This window comes from Hirundo rustica, chromosome 8, assembly GCF_015227805.2.
Source record: "Hirundo rustica isolate bHirRus1 chromosome 8, bHirRus1.pri.v3, whole genome shotgun sequence".
Classification (NCBI taxonomy): domain Eukaryota; kingdom Metazoa; phylum Chordata; class Aves; order Passeriformes; family Hirundinidae; genus Hirundo; species Hirundo rustica.
Genome location: NC_053457.1, coordinates 20539746 through 20556983, shown reverse-complemented (window position 1 = coordinate 20556983; position 17238 = coordinate 20539746). Strand labels below are relative to the sequence as shown.

Below are 17238 nucleotides of genomic sequence, written 5' to 3'. Positions count from 1 at the left end.
TGCCTAGCAAGAAAAAATTGTTATGTAAGTAATCTACTACTTTGTAAAACCAAGTCAGAAGAATGTGTTCCTGCTTAGACAAGGGAGATAAGATCTGCCTGCAGAAACTTGCATCAAAACATCACCGGTAAAATCTGCTGACAATTATGGCTGATTTTTTTACTCAGAAGTCACAGTACAGCTTCACTTATTAGCAGCCAAAAGTAGCAGGAGCCACCCACCTGAGGACCCTTACCACTAAATGTTCAAACTGGCCTAAACTTTTCAAGGTTTTTTTTGCAGAAATTCTCATCCACAGAAAGTGAATGGGTATATTGTCCTGTTGGATTGCCATATTTGAAAATACCACAGCTTTCCTTCCATTCTACTCTAAAAGCCCCACTTTTTCTTGTTCCTGACTTTTGTTTCCCCTGCTCTCTTGTTCTCAATCTTCCTGCAGCACAGGCAGCTCCTACTTCAGGCTTTGTGAGTTTTAAGAGAAGCCCTTTTAGCTAATGTGAGAGGTCTCACTGCTCAGTTGTTTTTTTTTTTTTTCCAATTGTCACAGGAAGAAACAATATGATCCTGGAGAGAATACATGAGTAAGAGAATTATTTAACAAGGTGAAATAATTAGGTCAGACTGTTGTGGGCATCATGATTTAAAACTAAAAGTTATCTTTATAAGTAGTTTAAAAATTTTCAAACCCACAAAGTGTGCTATAAACATTTTACACACTTGGTTATTACACAACTTAACACTTACTAAGCGTATCAGTAGATGATACTAGGTTTGCTTGTAAGCCATCTGTTAACATGCTAACAATCAGTTAATACATGAAAAATTTGTTAACCCTTTACAAATGTTAAGGTCACGTGGTAAATGGGAGTAACACTAGTCACCTCCATGTTAATTCATTAATGCTTTTAACACATCTCTTACACAAAGCAAGATACTTCAGCAGAATGAAGCAGCAACTTTCAACAAGGAATTAGGAATTTTCATTTAATCCAAAGCAATATTTAACCATTCAAGTGTTTTAAAACAAAATGTTCGCTCTGTTTATTTCAGCAATTCCCAGAAGAAGCTACAATTCCAAAGACTTTCTTTAGAAAATGAGTCTTGCCTGCAAAAAAGAGCCTCACCCAGAAGAGTAAAACCCAGAAAGCTTGGGGGTCTGACCTATCTTTACTGTCTTGACATTTCTCATTAAAAGATCAACTTTAACTTGCCTACAGTGTTGCCAAAAAGGACTTTTTAGGATGAATTTTTTTAAGCTGAGCACCTTCACAATAATAATTCTATGTAGGAAAGGTGAATTTCACCAGAACATCCATTTATGACTATGACACAAAACAAAACCATATATAAAAAGTCCACGATACAGCCATAATGAATGCTTTTCTCATTTATGTCAGAAGCGTTTTTTTGTCAATTTGTGTGAAAATCCATCTCCAGTCATACATTTTGGAAACTCAGTTTGGGCATGGGGAAAGAAAATCAGTTCTGCATGTTCAGAGTAAATTATCACTTGGTTAAAATGCCTAAATTTCTAGAATTTAGAACTTCTAGCCAGTACTTCTGAAAATTCCATTCTCCCTGAATTTGATTAAATCTACTTAAAACCCCTCATGCTATTAATTTTGCATAGGTCTTAGCAAACACGCTTTTTGATGTTTGAAAGCAGCTGAACAGTTCAAGGGTGGATAAAACAAAGGAGCCGTGCGACTGAAACCTATTGACAGTGCTCTCTACACATAAATTTCATTAACTTTGTTAAACCAAGAACAAAGAATGATAGAGTTGATCATAACTTGGGTGATGAATCATGTGAAGTTTATCATCCTAATATGCAACAGAATCTGTGGTTTTGCTTAAGAACTCTAAGAATTTAAAAAGAAACTGGTGCAAGGACTCGCAAATTTTGCAAAGCCATCCAGAAAAAAAAAATAATTAGGAAGAGCAGGAGTAAGAACTTCTCCAGAATGTGGAAGATGTGCAGAGAACATACACAGTTGAAGGAAAAGTGGGTACCAAAGAAATTAAATATTTTGCTTCTTTTCTCTTCCCCGATGAAAAGTTCTTAATTCCTGAGTAATTGGTACATAGCATAAACTAGAAGTTTTCACCAGAACCAATTTGTTGTCTTCACTTTTTCAGGTCTAATTTGAGATTCACACAAACAGCAAACTTAAGAGATTGCCGTGGCTGTTCTGTTTTCAAAGACCTATTTTCTAAATATTTCAGAAAAAAACCTACAATTTTTTAGTCTTCTCAGATTGAACATTGAGAAGAAAATTAATTTCCCAAACTTTGTGGTTCTTATTTACCTCTGCAGAATAGACTTCACATCATTTCTTCTAGCACTGCTGTGACAAAACAGATCAATATCAATCCTGACTGACACTGCGCTTCTCCCCTGTAAGACCTTAGAAAAATTGACAACCTTATCTCTGGAATGAGCTTGAGAAGCATGCAATAAAGGGACAAAACCATTTGTTCACAACAAGGAGGAAAAGGAAGGCATCTATTAAATGTGATTTACAAATGCTACTTGTGGCTTGTAGGAAAAGACAGAATCATATAAAAATTTATGAAAATGAAAACGTTGACCAAGTCAGAACAAACACAAGTAAAGTTTCTGTGACTTTTCACAACTTGCATATTTAAAATTCTAAAATTTACACATAATAAAATAATTACATAAAAGAAAATCTAATTTATATACAAAAGTTTTACATTCTTCTAACTACTGAGACAACTTCTTAGTACCAGTATGTGCAGCATTCCAAAAATTGCTTAAAAGCAGTGTTTTTGTGAAACATGGAAAAATTAGATTAAAAAAAGTAATGAAACAAAACATGGCAATGCTACCCTAAATTTAGGTACAGAATGTATAAGGTAGCTTAAAACTGTGAAGTCTAGATTAGAAGTAAAATTCAGACATTAACTGTTTAAGATCACTTTCAAACTTTAAACTAAACAGTGCTATATTTTAGTGTCCCCTTAGTATAGGTCTGCTAGGAATTACTCGAGTGACCTTAATGAAAGGAGAGCTACTTTACCAACTGCTAACAAATGGAAATATTCATCATTCACTCAGTAAACTCCCTTGAAAACCACCAGAACCTGAAAACACTACTTTTCCAGTTCTCCCTTCCTCTTACATTCCATTCACAAAAGCAGTCAAGCCAAAAAGACAAAAACTGGGAGAGATGATCTAAGAAGGGAAATAGCAAAACAAACTCCATGCCCTTCACCTTCCCTTCTATCATTCCTCCCAAAATCCTTTATCAAATCTTTAAGACAGAATTATTGATTCACTGTTCGATATTAACACCTTTAATGTTTTTAAGGAAGTCCTGTATTTGTACCAAGTTGATCAGAATATCAGCTGCCTCCTGAACTCAGACCTTTGCTCTACCTTCACTAACTCTGACAGCTTAACTGATCAGTTACTTGAAGTCGAAACTCTGATCAATAAGCAATTAGTGCTCAATCATCACACTTTGAATATGAAACAGCCATGTGCTTTTTTCCCATGTTTTCCAACTAAAACATTACTATGTTTTAGTTAATTTGAAAATGCAGACATTTACAATTCAATCAAATTTAAAATCTAACAAAAAATTGTAAAATACTTCACAACTACTCAGCTAGAACATCATGTGCTACTTGTATCAGCTACACTGGAAGACTACTGAGATACCACGGTATGTGCTCCCACATTTTAGTACTCAGAATCTGGCTACAAACAGTGCTAGTTAATAGTACCAACAGAAGCATGTAAGAAAGGATGGGGGTGGAAATAAAAGCAGACCTAGGTACTTTTCTGTGTTTGTTTTTTTTTCCTTTTTGTCCATAAAGTTGCAGGCTGTCAGTGCTTGTGCATCATGGTGCAAGAAAAATTAAGACTGGACTACACGTTAAGAAAGTTTTTAAGGTAACAGTAACACTACTAAGTGTGGTTGCCCACTAAAATGTCAAGAAGCTAGAGCACAGAATAACAAATTTAGACTAAAGAAATACAGTGTTTTAAAAATAAATCTTTAAATAGACTTATTACATAGTTGCATACAACTATTTCTGACTGAAAAAAACCCTCTAGATTTAAAAAAGTGGTTTTTTAAAATTAGTCACCAGAGTTTATTAGCCAGTAAAACTCCTTTATGCTTAAACACAAAACTTTAATTGTTACACTCATGAATGTTCCAATACTTGAACTCTATATTTACACATATATATGCACTTGTGTTTAAACACAAACACACTGCACATTAGAACTGGCATTTTGTTTAAGTATGAAATGTTGAATTTATATAAAATTTCTAAATTTAGCTTATAATTCTATCTGGTCCAAACTAATTCCAATTGAAAACAATGAGGAAAAAAACACCACACCAAAACACTTCCCCAAAAATAATTTCTCAGTCTCCCTGCAAAAGATAGCACATTAAAACTATCTTTATACACAATAAACACCACCTTATTTATTTCTGCTAGAGAAATATTTATCAGTAAAGCTGCCAAGAATGGTTTGATGCATGCCAGAATCTTCAGAGCACAAACTGCAATGCATTTTTTGTTTCTAAAGAACATTACTCGGAAAACAGCAAAACTCAGTGCAGTTTCTGGAAAATTGTTAGAGGGTTGCTATAATTAAAAATCCACAAGGTAGACATACTTAATTAGAATACTGGCCTGCAAACATTTAATTCCTTCTCTATCTTCCCTGCAAAGAGAATTTCTTATCCTTGCCTCCAAGGATCTATTTCAGGCACTATCAATCCTCCTAACCCCACAAGCTGTGTCCCAGTATCTTCACATGGCCAGAAGCCAAAAGAAATACACTATTCACCTGAGACAAGTGAAGGGAAAGAAAATAGTGGGAGCAGCTCAGAAGCAGGAGATGACAATAGTTCTGTACAAGCCCCACCAGTCTGCTGGAAAAGGAACGGAGCCAGTGCCAGGAGAACGGCGTCCCAGGGACAATCGGTTAATGCCAGCCTCAAATGGCAGAGCTGGGGATCACCTAACCAACAGCACAACACAACTGCTTCCACAGGACACTCAGAGAGCCTCCACCTGAACCACTCAGAAGCCAAAGAATATTCAGAAGAACAAGCTGGCCGTGTTTTTGCATTTCCTATCTGGCCTAGTTCCACATCTGTTCCCATGATCTCATCTCCAAATCTTACTTGCTACATTACACTTCATTCCAGACTGATCACTTCTCTTTCAACTATCACATTTGTATCTCCATTTTTTAAATATACATTGCAGTCAATTTTTCTGAGTAAGCTTATGAATGTAGTCTCCTTCAAAGCATTTTTAGTGGCCTTTCCACACCAATCACAGGGCAAACACCTGCAGAATTCCTACCAAATGATATTTTAAATCTTCTGATGTATTCTGCAGCACAACTCCTCGGGACAGTCACCGGTTGGTTTTGACATACAAGATGCACTAATGCATTACTCAAGGGATGAAAATATCTAGCTTATTGCTTTATATGCATGTTTTAAGGGAAGCATTTTCAAACTGAACATTTTTTCCGAGAACAAGATATATCAATAACTGAGTATCAACTGTCTTCAAATATTATAGACTCAGAACACAAATCTTGGTTATAGATCTTTTCTGATCACTGCAAAGACCTGAACTACAAAATAGCTCTCCCTGATGTTATTTCAGTCAGTGAACATATTAATAGTTTTCTTCTTTCCCAGAAAGCCTTATAATCTTGACATAAAATAAAACTTGCTAATGTGCATAAGTGTGTTGCTATAAAGTTTATTGGAAGGTATTTCTAAAGCAGCTCAAAACCTTGCAGTTATGAAGGGTGGCAGATGTAAACGGATAAACCTGCAGTAACTACTTGATAGTGCTGACAAGCAGAACTCACTGTGACAAACATATTGCCCAATTTAGGGGTGGGAGGAAGAAGAAAAAAAGACAACCAGAACCTTGGCAGCAGATATTAAACTCTGAGACTAATGCGAATTTCAGTTTTATCAGTGTAACTAAACAGTTGCCTCCTAACAATAGCATGATTTCAAGGTGTTTTTGGCATTTCATTAAGGATAGCAGCAATCAACATTAACCCAGATTACAATTTCTAATAAGCAAAATTCAGCTGCTTGTATTAAAAAAAGGAACCTAATAGGAAAAAAAAATACAAGTGTTCTGAGTCTCTGAAATCAGACTGTTATACCAGCTGGTGCCAAGAACAGCCTAAGCACTTGCTTTCAGCTGAACGTGAAAATACCTGGCTAAATTCACAGAGAAGAAAACAGGTTTCTGAATTTACATATTGGCTAATACTTCAGTTTTTTTGAAACCTTCATTTCAAAATGAAAAGAACATTTCTTTAAAAGCAGTTAGCTATGTCTTTCCCCTCGCGATGAGTAAATATCCACCAGTTTAATTTGTGACAATTTACAGTCACAATAATAAAGTTCTGTATTCATTAAAGATGTATCTCACTAACCAAACCACAGAAATAAGTTCATTTACTGTTGTTTTCACTACTAATTCAAATGTACCAAAATTTGTAATGTCTTACATGTACACAATTAAGAATACTTGTAAATTGAAACACATTTCCCACTCCTAAAAAATGACTGGGAGCTATTAGCTTTTGTGGTGCTGCGCTCTGTGCAACACAGTATTTACACCAGGCGTATTGTGTCTAAAGTGTAATCTTCCTCCAGCCTTCAGCGCTTCAGAGACATTAACCAGCAGCTCACCAGAAGCCGCTCCACCTTCATTTCAGTCAGCCAATAAAAAAATTGCAACTCTCCCTTTAAACAGAATGAAGCAGCAAAATGAAATTTCAGGGCTGACTGTAAGATGTCCTCTTTGAATAGAACTGGAAAGTGCATATATTTTACTTCAACAGCCTCCTAAAATAATGGGGGTGCGGGTGCATTTGTTTGGTTTTGTTTTTAACTGCGTTTCTAAAACTAAGTGTCAATCTAAACGCTATTCTTACCAAACTGGTTAGTTAAAAATATTTGAGAGATCATACTTTCCTGAGAAAACAAATATCTAAAGAGCAAGCGCATATGAATGATTTAACTATATTTCAAAGCAGAAAATTTTGACTCATCTGACACAAAACCAGCTAATCTAGAAAAGGTCTGAGATTCACTTCACCCAGTATACATATAACTGCAAGTGCAAGCTCTCCTTTTCATCAACTTAAAATGGATTTCACACCATGACAGGTTTCATTCTGCATTAAAATTGCAAATCTTCCATTTGGCCCAGTTTCAGCTGCAATTGATCTGCTTTGTCGTCATAGATTAAAAAAAAAAACAGTGAAGGGCACTGCAGCTTTAAATATTTCAGAGCTATGTAGCTAGTAAATAGACTCCATTGCAATATGGCTCTGAAGGTCGTGTCCTATTGTCTCTTTTCTCTGCAAATATTCTGAACAGCATAAAATGGTTTATTTTATACAATACCTCCCTGCCATTTCTAAATCATGTCAATTGTATTAGGCATTTCCTTACTGGAAAGGACAGATACGCCACTCTTTCCATACACACCCACGCTGCTTCGAGATGTATTCAAAACGTCCACTGTGAATATAACAGCAGGGTGTACGTATTAGATGTACACAGCTTTTCATACGGATGCCTTATGCAAACAGACTCCCCGTTAAATCCCACCACAACATAAGGACAATTAGTTATTGCAATGGTGATAAAATAATCAACTGAATTTCAGGTCAAGAAGCATCTTTGGTTAAAATTAACAGCCCAGCTAGAAAGCTGGAGCCAGCAATTTCAACATCTCAGCTTTCTCACATATGGGAGAATGTGAAAAAAAATTCTAACACAGCACCAAGGAAATGTAGTCTGCCGAACCCGTTTTTCATGAAGGCTCCTACCTTTCAGAGGCTAAAAAAAAGGCAAAAACAATAACAGAAAACTCCCATACTCCACATTTAACAACAAGTTACAAGAAAAATAAGATTTCAAACCTTAAGCTAGAATTGGAAATCTGTGTATGCACTCCCTGGGTTCAACCCCACTTCTTTCATGTAAGGTGACTATTTGATGAATATATGAGTTATGGAGATGCCACTCAGACAGAACAGTAACACGAAACACAGCCCCACAAAAAATAATAATTTGTGACAGCTGTCATCGCGCAGAAGGTGCACATAGTTATTTACCTGAAAAGGCAACAGATTGTTGCCATTGTCCGTCCTGAACGCGTTGTCTTCCATCCAGGATTTGGGGGTTAAGGGTGCAGCCCGTGGGAACTTCGGAGGGGCAATGACATTGCTGGAGAAGGGTTTTTTAAGGGGTGAAATGGGATTGAGGGGGGAGGGCACGCCGACTCCTACTCCCACGCCAACCCCCACTCCAACTGCCCTGCGAGGGTCCCTACCAGCCTGCAGCCCACCCCACGGGTTGGAAGGTGTACTCCAAGCTGCGTTTTGGTGGTTATTCCAGCTGGAGGAAGAAGAAGAAGAGGCAGAGGAGGAAGACGGTTTGCTGGTCATGATGGGCTGATGGCTGTAAGCAGCATTTCTCTGGGCGAAAGGTGCCTGATTAGGACTCACAGGTGACCTCCGCTGCTGCTGCTGTTGCTGAGCTTGCTGCTGCTGCTGCTGATGTTGGTGGTGTTGAGTCTGAGCTAGGCCAATCTGAGGTGAGAAAGTGCCACCAAATACAGGGTTGACGTGGTGTGGAAAATTCTGGAAAAGCATTGTCCCATTGACCGGAGTAATCCCTTGGAAAAAGCTATCATCCACCGTGTTTGTGGTCCCTGTAGACCAGGTGCTGCCAAACGAGGGAGACAAGGAGGTGCCGGCTGCAGGTTCTTGTTGAGGCTGGTGAAAGCTCAAGCCAGGCAAAATGGGGGACTCCATCTGCATCTTCTCCTTGCTATTTTGGGAAGGAGCTGATGTGCCGATACTAGTCACTGAACTGTTGTCTTCTGGTTTGGGTGTCTCTGACGAGATGGGTGTAGAGGGGGCTTCTGCTGAGTTTTGATCTTGCTGCTGCTGCTGCTGCCGCTGCTGCTGGGGCTGGGCTTTGCTTTTGTCCATCAGTAAATCATCCTGCATGGTTTGCGCAGCTGAAACAGTAGGGGAAAAAACCACAAAGACAGATTATTAACATTGTCATTCATACCGCAAGCCAGTCTGTTTTAATCATCTGCCAGCCAAAAATCTCGTCCTATTGCTAGTACTATGCTACAGCATATTGCAAGGCAAACCCGTAATCTTCCCCCTCCCCCATTTAGGAATATGTAACCTTTGATCGAGCTAGATTGCCCTTAAAATATTTCTTGAGATGCTTCACCCTTTTTGATGCTTTGTTTCCCTTCAGTCTAAATGAGAGATGTGCTTATAGGGCAGAGATATACAGCAATTTCGCCACGTCTCTTTTCTCTTACACCGGAACTCAGAGCTCTCACCCTGCAATGAGAAACTGATTCTGGTTCCTGTTTTTCCAAGCACCCTCCTCCTCCACCTCCTCCCCCTGGTTATTTGCATACGTCAATAAATACTGCTGCGTCCTTCAGCAAGGTTAAAAAGACACCAGTCTTCGCTCTTCTCCACCCCCTTTTCTATTAGGGGACCTTTAAAGGAGCCGGGTAGCGATTTTCCTTAATTAACCAGCAAGCTTGCAGTGATTGAGGTCTATCAGAGCGAAGCGCACAGGGACGCTGGCGCTGATACGGGAGCGGCTCCTCGCTGCACAATCGCTTCCTGCCCGCTCCTGCGCCCAGCCCGCGCCGGCTCCGGGCAGCGCCGGCGATGGCACAGCCGGGAAGGGGGGCCGGGGGGCGGAGACACTTCGTGTACAAAGCCACCGATGGGTGGTAGATTTGCCTTCGGTGACCTTACGATCTCTCCGCGTAAAATGCTATTTTACATCAAAGCAGCCCTTTACTTGAAGGTATAGCTAGCTATCTACTCGCTCTATTTATATACATACCCGCTCTATTTATACGCATGCATATGAAATCATCTTGTGATTTGTCCACTAGAAAAACATAAGGTCAAAACCAGCAGACTGGGGAGGTATTATTAGACTGTGATCTTTCTGATGCTTTCAAACGAAATATAAAACCAGGAAAAATCGAAATATTTATGATATAGACATGCTGCATGTTAAAAATCACCTTTATATGCACAAGACAAAGACTAGTGATGCATATTATTTGCAAAATCAATACATAAGTTTAAACTTTTAAAAGAAAACGTATGTGGAATGGTTGAGGCTTATACCTGCTAGAAAAGGTGTTCCATATGAAACAGGGCAGATCATATAATTTTATTATTATTTTGGGACCCAATTCTACTAATTCAATACAGACAACAATTAACAGCAATTGTATGAAATCACAACAGGAACCTCCAAATTTTGCAGGCTTTTAGTCAACTGAGGAGATCATTCTAAATCTCAAAAGTATTTTAAATGAGCCCCAAATCACTTACTTTGAGTAACTATGTCAAAGATGGCCATCGCTGAATACCTAACTGCATTGCTATTGAGTTAATCATAGGATATTTACATGCCTAAGACTGCAGTTTTAGGATTGTTTTTGTAATGTGACAATGCAAAGCCAAATCAATGAACTGTTTAAGAAAGGTGCAAAGCGTGAAACTGTCGACACTGTCCTTTCTGACATCAGATGGCCCAGGTATATCTTACATTTTTTGCTCTTCCCTTTAAATACCTTCTGAGGCATGCACACACATTTTAGTTAAAATGAGTGTCAGGAGAGCTTCTGGTATCTAGCAAGTTATTGCTTACGCTCCCCCTGATTTAGCAGTTCAATATGTAAAGCGAGCAGCAGACCATGCTGTGAGACAACATTAAGCTCCTAAGGACGGGGTAAACCATTGCATCTGTTCCAGGCAGCGCTGCTGCTGCTGGGAGTGCAGAAAACCTCGCAAGGCATTTTAAAGCAGTACTGCAGTAAACCACAATATACCAAGCTCTGTCTGTGTAACTTTCCATTAGCTTCACTTCTACCCACATCACTATTACTCCTAGGGCTACATGAAACTCCTGATGACTCCGCATCAGAGGGAGAAAAGGATTATGTGTATCCCTCTCCCCTGGGTCTGAGGTATCAGTATAAAAATACATTTAGAGAGAAAAACATAGCAGCTGAAATGTTAAAATTCTGTCGTCAATAAAGTTATATTTAAATGAGTTAGTCAGCAGGTTATCTATAGTGACTAGTACAGCAGTTGTTTCAAATATGTACCTTGACTTAGCTAGCTAGTTTTGAACTTTATCCTAAGGACTGTGATTCATATTCCCATCCATATTGCTTCTTAAAGGCAAAAATCACTGCACAGTTCAACCCTCTTGTCAAGGTCAAGACCCTCCTTTAATGAATGAAACCAGTCCAAATGAAAAAATACTGGTTAATAAATGACTTTGAAAGACAGGCCAGCCAATGTCTAATGTTGGACTAGTACGCAGTACTCTTGATTATTTGCTGGTGTAAGTATTTGTACAAATTTACAATCCAGTACAGGAAATCTATATCCCCACAGCATTACCAGCTCCATATGCATGCAGAAACCCATGCAGCCAACACAGAAATGTTTAAGGAACAGTTACCTTTGGATTTTCTGTATTTAAAGGTCAACAAAAGGGCAGTATATTTATTTTCTTCTTTCGGGTTTGATATATGACAAATAGTCGACCAGTCTGGCAAGAGCACTTTGACAACTGGAAGCTTTCAGCGCATGCTCTCCCAAGGAATCATGGGGTTTGAAGTCTTACCTACAGACAGCGTTTCAGAGCCGCTTCCTGAAAGGAAGAGAGCTCGAAAGCAAAAAAATTTATGTGCACACTCCCTCTTCCCAGGGAAAACTGCTGCAATCTGAATCATCAGCTCTGAGAAAATATCTGTCAGACTGAGCTGAAAGTGACTAACTAAATACGAGCTTTTAAACAGTGTGATTTAGAACCTGAGATCAAATAGCCACCTATTCAGAACAACTGCCAGACATAGTTCCAGTATTTCCAAACTTCCCTTACAAACTCCTAGCAGAAGAAATTAATTATAAGCTCATACCACATATAAAATTTACAGCTATTACAAAGGAAATCGTGTCACATTGCTTAGCTAAAGAATATATTAAATAATCATGCGTCATAGTTTCTAAATATATTCTGAAACTCAAGCACAAATAGGTCAAGTATGAAAATTTAAAAATAAAATCATAACATAGGTAAAAAGTTGTACTACTTGACAAGTTTCCAATTTTCAAGTTACAGCTTTTTCATTGCTGAGTTGTTACTACACTGAAAATTCTACCAAAAAAAAAAAAAAAAAAAAGTTGCTCAGAAGAAAATCAAGGTGTGAATGTTACTATTAAACATTCCAGCTATTTTGTACGTTGTGGTGCCACTACCCACCATCTACGTATCTCCAGTCTCCATATCAATACACATCAGGAGTTCCTCTCATAAGATATTAATATGGTGATCATTAATCTAGGTTGGGTAAAATTTTCAGAATTTCATTCACTGGCACTAGGTGTTCTGTTTTGCACTAGTACATGAATTATTCTGCATATTTATCTGGGTAATTCATAATAGTAATCATTCAGACCAAATAGTAATGCTTATAAGGAAATACATAGTTGAAATCAGAAGTGTGAAAATAACAGTGTTTAATAAAAGTGCAGCTGATTTTCCAAGGATGAAATATGCATAGCTTTGTGCATGAAAGAGAAATGACTAAAGCTGAGAAAGATGAATTAGGGCAGTTGAAAGTGAGTTGTTCTAACATTTATGTTTCTGCTTTCTGCACTCTGTTTATGTTGGACTGCATGGTCTGCCTGCCCTAAATCAACGCTGTAATTACGAGTTTCTCAACACTTGCTCTGACCTGTTTGAGCTACTCTGAATCATTAAAGGCAGCAAAACTGCTTTCTTACAGCAACTGAAAATACTTAATTTTATGAACTATCCCAACTCTCCCAGGGCTGGCTCTGGGCATACTATGCCCCTCCTTTATGTCCCTATTTACTTGTGGGTTATTGCTTTTCAGATGATTGAGGATTCCCATGCAAGGGATCGTGCTGTTTCTGTCGGTTCTTCCCAGGAGCCCATTTCACTTGACAGATCAATCATTAGGATAAGGAACAGCACTTTAGAACCAAAAAAATCAAGATGTAAAGACAGTTTTTGATCAACTAGCCACTAAAAGAAAACAATTTTTTTTTTTGTTTCTAGCAACCAACTCCCTCATAACTGAAATTAAAAGATAGTAATGACAGCTGAATCAGAACACAAGAGTTTCATTCAATCTGGTATACGAATTACTTGACCTGGGCCAGTTCCAAAGAAACAAATGTAAGAAAGGCACAAAAAAGCCAAGCTAATTCAATTAACATTGCATAAACTGTATTTTTATTTTAAGCAATTCATTATGAAGCAATTTAAGCCTCTTTAAGCCTCCTATGACTAACAAACCATGCTAGTCCTTTTGACAGAAAGTGACTATTCTAACTAGCTTGAAGGTTAAAGTGAAGTGTTATGGTACTGAAAAAAACCCAAGTTTTATTGTAGAAACACATTTTTCAACGTAGTTTTACTTTAGACTAATTGAGGGCTACTTATCTTCTAAAAAATGGAACCAAGTAGATGAAAAATGCCTAACTGATCTTGTAATTTAATTTTACATATTGCTATCATAGCAGTTAACATTTAGATTTGCCAAAATAGAATACTCCTGTATTGCCAGGTTACTTAGCTTTGTTGTAAACAGTGAATAACTTCCACAGTTTAATACTGCCAGGCGAGAAGAACCATATTCCTTCAGAAGAACCAGCTCCTTCAGTATTTGTCCTCTTTTTCAGGCTTCAGTGAAGTGGTCATATATACATATATATTTAATCTACCTCCACTTCATTCTTTCAATAATTGCCTATCAACTTCTTTATTAAGCTTAAATCTGTATAAATTTGTTATCAAACCATTTCATATTTTTAGAAGTTGATATTTTGCAGTAAATCCAATAGTCAATTTGTAAATCCAGTAGTCAATTTTAGGGCTCAATTTTAAGCCCTAAATAGCTTATACTGCTTTTGGTGATTTTCATTTAGTTCTGTACATGCCTTCAAACGCGCAGATTTACTTAATTTACTTTAAATGGCTGCTACCTGCAGTCAGTGTCTGGGGGCTGAGCTCTGGCAAAGCTCTCCGAGGAGCAGCCACTTTCCCCCCTCTGCTCTGGCCAAACAGAGCCTGCTCCCAGGAGAGTTCACTCAGCTCAAATGTAGCCACTCACTGCCAGGTGCAGGTAAGAGATGACAGAGTGAGGCAGAGTGCAGTGAATATCAGAGAAAAGGAAGGGAGAAACAAAGAAGGATCTATTAAGGGATGATACAGGAAGCAATAGTTTAAAAATGAAAAAAAAAATTGCAAGAGGCAGTCTGAGATTTATGGTGGAAATTGACACTGCAAAGAAGGAAGCATAAAGAACAAAAAGAGGAAAGAAAGTTAAGAGAAAAGGGGGTGAGGGAGAGTGAAGGAGGAGATTGTAGGAGAGAATAAAGCAAGCATTTTAATAGAGCAGCTGCATATCCTGTCTTGTTAAGGAGAACAGAGAAGGATAAAATGACAACCCTTGCTGCGTCTAGGAGTAAGGAAGTGGTTTTTAACAAATTTTAAACCAGTAGGTTATATATGTATTTTAGGATCACACTTTGATTCTGGAAAGAGCGGACAAAAAACATATACCATAAGCCGTCCAACAATTTCCACAAATCTTTTTTTTGATTTCAGAATCTTTAACCTATTGATGGGATGTTAGGGGGTCTGCCATTATAGAATGCTTTGGGTTGTAAGGGATTTTTAAAGCTCCCCTAGTCCAACCTCCCTGCAATGAGTAGGGACATCAACCAGATCAGATTGCTCAACTTGACCTTAAGTGTTTAGAGGGAAGAGGAATCCACCCACTCCCTGGATGACCTGTGCCAGTGCTTTACCACACTCACAGTAAAAGATTTGTTCCTTATGTTGAATCTAAATATTTTAGACTTAGATTACCTTTTAGTATTTTAGTTTAAAATCACTAAAGCTTATCCAATTATACTTTTATGTATCCTATTATGTTTTTATTTTTCATGTTTGGAAAAAAAATAGAATTAAAATCAAAAACATCCAAACCTACTGAGTGTTTACTATTTGACCTAATATTCAAGTTTTGTCCAGTCCAGTCCTGTCATACCTTCCTGTGCCAGTGGTAGAGCAAAGCAGCCCCTGACAGTTCCTTAGCCTCAAATGGTAGCCAAGTGATCCTGGGTTCTAGTTCCATTTCTTCAGGTAAATATTCTTCACAGCTATTATTAGCCACTATGACCTTTATCATAAATGGCAGGCAACCAGCATATCCTTTCAACTCCAAAGCAAATACAGAAGCTGCACAAGCCACATACTCCTAGAAATAAAACCAGCTTCCCTATTTCCATTTGTAACACTTGAGAACAAATATAAAAATACTAAGCAAGGCTAGCCTAGCTGCTCAGTGTTCTGGCCAATAGACAATGAGCTTAGTCCAGACCAAGAATAGGAACCAGAAACTCTTGATACCCAATATTGCTCTTACATGCCACAGACAGCTGTAATTGGGACACTGTGTATTAGGATCTCTTCCAGGAGATCATGCCCATGTGATTTACTCAGGCCACTGTACATCCAACACTCCTCAGCAGTGATAGAAACACTGAATTTTATGGTCCCAAGAATAAGTACAAAATTAATTTTCTGGGACAAGATGTCACTGCTTTTTTATCTGTTTCTATACCTCCTGTAAGGAAAATCTACATCTCTGTATATACTTCAGCATTCCCCTTTATGATATTTATACCATGCAGAACATAAACAACACCCTTACTATTATGCACATAATACTTCTTACAAGACCAGGTGTTTTACACACATTTTAACAACACTTTTCTCTCCCCAAAGACTCTCAAAACCAGACTGATTTCTTCTTAGCTAAGGCTAATACAGTCAGAGAATCCAGTATACTCCCTAAACTCGCCTTCCTGTTCCACCTGATGTCTGTTGTCACGTACATGCAAAAGCTTGATTTTGAACAGCTGTAGGTTGATGTAGCTGCAGAGCTGCACCCCGGGCTTGGCCCTGTAAATTACAACCTTGAACAGCAACTGCAGTGTAATTTACACAAGGTACAGGGACTAGTTTCATGTAGCAAAACTTAATATAGGAGCTATTTTTAAAAAAGATAACCTGAAAAGGAAAATTAAAAGTTGATTTTTACTAACTAATATTTCCAAGAATCTGTCATATCACAACAGCCTCTGAAAAACAGGCTATTGCCTTTGCTTCAGGAGCATGACGTGATGGCAGGAGACAAACACCCATGGTGGAGATAATTGGAAAGGCAACTTCTTTCCAGATACTATCACCTCTTTGCACTACAAAGGCTCTTCAGCTTCTACGTTTCCAGCTTTTCAGACCGATGCTCTAAGCTGACTTCTGAACATACAACAAATTTTAAAAGCACCTTAGAAGGACTTTTTCCCATTTGGGAGCACCTCAACAAACCCAAAAGAGAGCGCTGTCATTACCACCGGCCGTGCCATCCCTCACCCCGCTCGCACACAGAAGCCGGTGCTCACGGGGCCTCCATCGAGCACCAAGTGCCACTTACAAGGGCGCTTGTCCTTGTCATCGACACCACCACCACTGAAACGGATTAATTTCCCTTCCGTCGTTCCAGCCATCGCCCTTCTGGGCAGCTCGGTCGGAGCTGGCACCGGGCAGGGTCCCCGAGGGCCTGAGGGCAGGTCGCGGGGCCCGGCGGCCAAGCAGAGGCGGGGGCCGCCTGCACCTGTTCGGCAGGGGAGGGAATGGGGGATGCTCCTGCCCGAGGGAGTCCCTGCGGGAGCGGGGAGGGGGCAGAGCAGGCGGCCCAGCCTCTCCCGCCTTCCTTCCCTCCCCCCCTCCACCCGTGAGGGGTCCCGGCCGCCGGCGGGGGGCGGCAGGAGGGGCAGCAGCTGCCAGGCGCGGACCTTCCCCCCGCAGACCCCGCTCGGCCACCCCGCCGCGCTCCCGTACCTGCCCCGCGCGCGGAGCCGGGCAGCGACTGCGCGACGGCGGCGAGGAGAGACATGGGCAGGGCAAGGGGAGCGCCCCGCCGGACCTTTAAACCCGCGCCGGCGGCGGGACTACAGCTCCCAGCGGCGGCAGGACCGCGGCGGGACTACGGCAGGACTACAGCTCCCGGCGT

At 39.5% G+C, this 17238-nt stretch overlaps 1 protein-coding gene across 11 annotated transcripts in view; it reads right to left on the bottom strand.

Annotated features, from left to right (window-relative positions):
• Positions 1 to 17180, bottom strand: part of CPEB3 (cytoplasmic polyadenylation element binding protein 3) — a 79975-nt gene extending 62795 nt beyond the window's left edge. For 3 of the 11 annotated variants that reach the window (XM_040070824.1, XM_040070827.1, XM_040070835.1), the window contains exons 1-2: positions 17067 to 17180; positions 8165 to 9075 (exon numbers count right to left, since the gene is read on the bottom strand). In XM_040070824.1, the coding sequence (XP_039926758.1) occupies positions 8165 to 9075; positions 17067 to 17121 (966 nt within the window). In that variant the 5' untranslated portion in view covers positions 17122 to 17180. Of the gene's footprint in view, positions 1 to 8164; positions 9076 to 9417; positions 9458 to 9498; positions 9736 to 11585; positions 11679 to 16659; positions 16866 to 17066 lie in introns of those variants that run through there. The other 8 variants (XM_040070823.2, XM_058421488.1, XM_040070828.2 and 5 more) reach the window with 5 other exon arrangements.
• Positions 17181 to 17238: the final 58 nt, after the last annotated feature.